At 42.1% G+C, this 5,231-nt stretch overlaps 1 protein-coding gene across 1 annotated transcript; it reads right to left on the bottom strand.

Annotated features, from left to right (window-relative positions):
• Positions 1–767: 767 nt before the first annotated feature.
• On the bottom strand, positions 768–2,328 carry LOC129782111 (stress-activated protein kinase JNK-like). The gene has a single exon (XM_055789521.1). It carries the CDS (start codon positions 1,885–1,887, stop codon positions 895–897), a length of 993 nt encoding a protein of 330 aa, XP_055645496.1. The 5' UTR covers positions 1,888–2,328; the 3' UTR covers positions 768–894.
• Positions 2,329–5,231: the final 2,903 nt, after the last annotated feature.

Raw genomic sequence — 5,231 nt, 5'->3', positions numbered from 1 at the left:
AGAGTTATGTTGGCATAAAAAGTATAGTGAGTTACTTATAAAGCGATATGCTGAGGCACCATTCAATGTCGCATTGAAGTCGGTTTTGACCAGTAATTGGACATTTGCGACTGCTGGCGACTTTCAATGTGGGGCCATAATTTGGGCCCCGAACTCAATGTTTACAAAAATGTCCAACTAGAGGTAAAAATGTCTAATTAAACGTGTTGCATCACAGATCTGTTCAATTAGCTTAATGTCGATGTAGATGTAAATTACTGTACAACCGAATAAAACAAAAGCCGAGACACAAAGCCCAGACAAACGAGCCGTCCGTCTCCGTCAATTATTCTTTTCTACAAACCCTGCCGGTCGTTTTCGTTGAACGTATGCTGACGGGTCGTTACGTTGCTGGTGTATGTGAATGTTTTCATGAGAATTGCATGGTAGAATCATTGACGTATCGTGACGTGACGGGACGTGAACGTGACGTGTATGTTGTATGTGAATCGCACTTAACGAGGAGGAGAGTGCAAACTGTCAATACTATGGATAACGATTGACTGTAGAACACTTCCTCGTGAAATGCCTTGAAAACCAAAAAATAAGAAACCAACTGAGATTAGAGAACAATCCCTGTGAATCACTACTAAAGTTTGTTAAATTAACCGAATTTGTGAACAAAACTTTCAGAGGTGAATGGCCACAGAATGGTTTAAACCTCTATAAATTAATAATTCAATCAATCAATCCAGGGAATGTGATATAAGAAAAGTAGATTGAGTGTGAATCATGCAATAACTATTATTTCCTAGCCTATTTGTACTTATAGATCGTATTTGAAAACATGGAAGACTGAACATTTAGAATATCGCTCTACTTACAGCTAGGTCTTGTTCGATAAAAAAGCGCGTTTCAGTTGTCGGTCACCATGCCCAAAGTTTGTCTTTGAATCTCCTGAATCTCTCGGAACAGCAAAGCCTTCCACTCGTCAATACTTAGCTCCTGCTCATCCAAAGCATGGTCGTAGGGCACCGGTGCCGGCCGGTTAACTTCATCCTCCTGGAACCACATATTCACGTACGGGTGGTCAAGGGCTTCCACAACCGATATCCGCTCGTACGGATCAATCTCCAGCATCCGTTCCAGCATATTTCGAGCGCTGGAGTTGTTCAACACAGCCGAACTGGATCCCTCTGAAACCAAAAACGCTGACTCCGGAAACAGTTGCTCGAACGGGGGCTTTGGATGGACTGGAAGCGTTTCTATGTATCTCCGGGCGGAATGATTTGTTCGAGCAATAAGCTGCGCGGATGGTGTTCCAAGTGTTGCGATTATCTTGTTCCACTGATCCACATGATCAGTGCCGGGAAACAGCACCTGACCGGTGATCAATTCCGCCATTATGCAGCCGATTGCCCAAATATCAACCTTGGTATCGTAGTCCATGTTGAGGATAACTTCCGGCGCTCGATAGTAACGGGTTACCACGTACTGGGTCATCATGAAGTTGGTACCAACACTGCGAGCGAGTCCAAAATCCAGAATCTTAAGCGAACAGTCTGCCCGTACAACGATGTTTGTTGGTTTGAGGTCCCGATGGATGATGCCCGCCGAATGGAGATACTTTATTCCACAGAGCATCTGGTACACCAGGAACGACAACCGCTCGTGGTCCAATCGGTTGCCGATAACGTTGCTCAGGTTGGAATCCATGCGTTCGGTGAAAAGGTAAATATCTCGGAATGTGTCCAGTGTGGTTTGCGGGGAGTAGGCGTACAGTAGTTTTATTACCTGTAATCGTGGGATAATTAGTTGCAGATCATTCATTTTATACTGTTTAACACGTTGAATGCCACGGTTTTGTAGCGTTTCTATGGAAATTTTTAAACGTATTAGGGCCATCATTTCTTATCATAGTAGAAGGTACTTTTGTTCGAAAGGGAATGCTTACAGGGTGACAAAAAAGTCCGGTCACACAGGAAAATCTCAATATTTCAAAGAATAAGAAGAACATCTGAATCTGGCTTTCATAGCTTTATTCAGTAACTCATAAAGATACTTCACAGACGATATCTCGGAATTACACCACCTTTTTCTGATCGAACCAGCTTCAGACGTCTCGGAAAGTCGTCGCAAGCGGCGCGCACGTGCTCCATCGGCATCTCGTCCCAGATTTTCGTGATAACTCGCTTGAATTGCTCCAAATTTGTTATTTTATAGTCGTTCAGCTTCGACATCATGTATCCCCACACGAAATAATCCAGTGGATTCAGATCCGGAGACGACGGAGGCCATTCATTCTTCGAAATGAAATCGGTCAAGTTTTCCTCACACCACGCCTGAACAACCTTTGCGGTGTGGGATGGGGCGCCATCTTGCTGGAAGCAGTAGTAATCGTCTTCAAACAATAGTTCAGCTTGAGGCAGAACATTTTTCTTCAAAACTGTGTCCAGGTAGTACGCTGCGTTAATTTTGACCCCTTTATCGATAAAAATAAGAGACAGTTTACCTCTCTTGCAAATGGCTCCCCAAACCATCACTGACGTCTTATTTTGGAACCGGGAAACGTTCAGCTTGTCCGCAGGAGCTTGCTGGAGGCTCACACTCCAAACTCGATCATTTTGGCGATTGACTGTTTGCTCCAAAACGAACAGCTTCTCGTCCGAAAAAATAATCTCGTCATCTGCGCGCCAACCGAGCAACTCCCGCGACCGTTGGTTCTTCAAAACTGTGTCCAGGTAGTACGCTGCGTTAATTTTGACCCCTTTATCGATAAAAATAAGAGACAGTTTACCTCTCTTGCAAATGGCTCCCCAAACCATCACTGACGTCTTATTTTGGAACCGGGAAACGTTCAGCTTGTCCGCAGGAGCTTGCTGGAGGCTCACACTCCAAACTCGATCATTTTGGCGATTGACTGTTTGCTCCAAAACGAACAGCTTCTCGTCCGAAAAAATAATCTCGTCATCTGCGCGCCAACCGAGCAACTCCCGCGACCGTTGGTACCTCTTTTCCTTTGTAGCTTTGGTAACCCCATGAACCACCTGTTTTTTGAACGGTGTAAGTTTTAAATCCTTGCGCAGAAGCAGGCGGATTGATTCTCGGTTCATTTTAAGGTTCCTGGCCAGCTTCCGTGCAGATTGGGCGGGATTCCGGCGAATCCGGTCTCGTATAATCTTTTTCAGCCTTGGAGTTCTCACAGACCTTGGTCGTCCATATCGTACCTTGTCCTCGGTGCCTCCGGTCTCTAGGTACCGATTTATGGTCCGGTACACGAATTTCCGGTTGATTCCGAGCGATTTTAGGTGTTTGAATATGTGTCCGGGTTTGTACCCTTTCACATATTCAGCGATAACAGCTGCTCTTAACTCTGCCATGACTCACAACTCAATGTAAACAAACTGCACAGAAACGAAACTCTGCCACTTTGGGCAGCAAAGTTAGCCCTTTCATTTGACATATAGATGGCACCAGAGAGATGCAACTTGTAGGCTACAGGCGACCCCAAAAAAGTGTGACCGGACTTTTTTGTCACCCTGTATATGCTTATATTAGTTACCTTTATTATCATATGTTATATTGTCAGTCACCGGTGACTGACGTGGCAGTCAACGTGTCAAAGAATATTATGACGTAGGATTACGTCTAACCGGACTATATGGGGGTTAAATGAAAATAGGTGCTAATTATGTGCGTAGATAGTATAAAGCTAGGCTCGCGCTCAGGGTTCACGCATTGTTTATTATTTGGAGCCAATATTTATGCAAATATGTTCAAGATTTGCAATGGCCTGTAGCCAATAATTCCGTTGGAGATGTTCAAAAACATTTTGATGTTTCAAAATTTCGTTCTCCAGTTATTGTTGTTACACACACATCAGTTGAGCATCAGAAAAAAATATAAATAAATCGATGACAAGTATTCATCTGCGTAGTTCTAGAAATACTATAAAGCGAAGTAGAAATGTCGCAAGAGTATCCAGAGTTTGAAGGGTTAGACCCAAGGTGAATATTTTAATTCAAATAAAAATATGCAAGATCGAGCAAATCAAAACAAGAACGACGAAAACATATTGTACGTTATTCGTGAAACAAAATCATGTTACTCACAAATGTGAGTTCAAGAATATTTCGAACTTGATAGTTCTATATTAGAAAATTCAGCAAATTAGTTTTTATTATTTGTTTGTCGGCGGAGAGCTTCTAGGTGAAAATTCGTTCCAGTAGCAACACAGCCGATTTCTGATTTTCTGTTGCCGTTCTGCGGAAGGTCTTGCATGATATAATTTGTGAATTGTTTCTTTGGGAATTATGTTTTGGTAGCGTTGGAGGAAAACTAGTTGGATATACCAGTTATTTAAATTGACAGCCCTAGGTGTAGTGTCTTGGTGTCTCCGGTTATTAGTGCTGGATATTTCCGAGGAGGAATCGTTTCCTACTTTGGACGATAATTAATTTTTCCTGTTCAACGAAGTGGTATGGCAGCCATTTTATTCGAAAGATAAAATGTCTAAGAGATGCACTGGAGTCGCTTTTTACCCAGGGGATACGTGCCGCGTAAATTAAGAAATCTGCACAATAAATCTGTTTATACTGGAGTTACATTTTAGGCGGTTGATACGTGCCACGTAAAGAAACCGCGTAAATTCCAAAATCCGCGTAAATTCCGAAACTCACGTGAAAAACCGCGTAAATTCCTGTATGTGCTTGCTACTTATTGACTCGATAAACTTGTATCAATAGTATAAAAATAGTTTCGAAAACAGACTATTGAAAACACATAAATCTGTATACAAGCGAGGGCCCGCTCGGAAACCAATTTAAGAGACGAATGGCCTTTAGTTTAAAGTCCCTTAAAAACAAGAACTGAACTGGGAATCCATTTAGTTATAATTATGAAGCTGATGTAGAATGTTCTCACTCGCTCGTCAAACCACCATCTCCATTTCTATTCTACTGCCGATGGATTTTATAGCGGAGAATACGAAATGTTGTATACACTGGTGGAAATATATATAACGCCACAATATTTTTTTATGTTAGCTTTTGCATCAGTGTAACTGTCAATGCCGTAGGTTTATTATTGTACGCACACTAGTATACACAGCCAAATAATGGAAACCTTTTGAACTTTAACTGTGTGTGTGAGCAAAGAGCACTTGTTTTGTGTATTTTGAGATGGAAATATTTATAACGCCACCATGTCGTTTACTTAGCTTAGCTCGTTTACTTATGCTTAACGTTAGTGTA

This window comes from Toxorhynchites rutilus, unplaced genomic scaffold (assembly GCF_029784135.1).
Source record: "Toxorhynchites rutilus septentrionalis strain SRP unplaced genomic scaffold, ASM2978413v1 HiC_scaffold_367, whole genome shotgun sequence".
Classification (NCBI taxonomy): Eukaryota; Metazoa; Arthropoda; class Insecta; order Diptera; family Culicidae; genus Toxorhynchites; species Toxorhynchites rutilus.
The sequence above is the reverse complement of the archived record's forward strand: the minus strand, read 5'-3'. Positions and strand labels throughout refer to the sequence as shown.

Coding starts and splice junctions, on each gene's coding strand:
- LOC129782111 (XM_055789521.1), bottom strand. CDS start 1,887: ATGATGGCCCTAATACGTTTAAAAATTTCCATAGAAACGCTACAAAAC.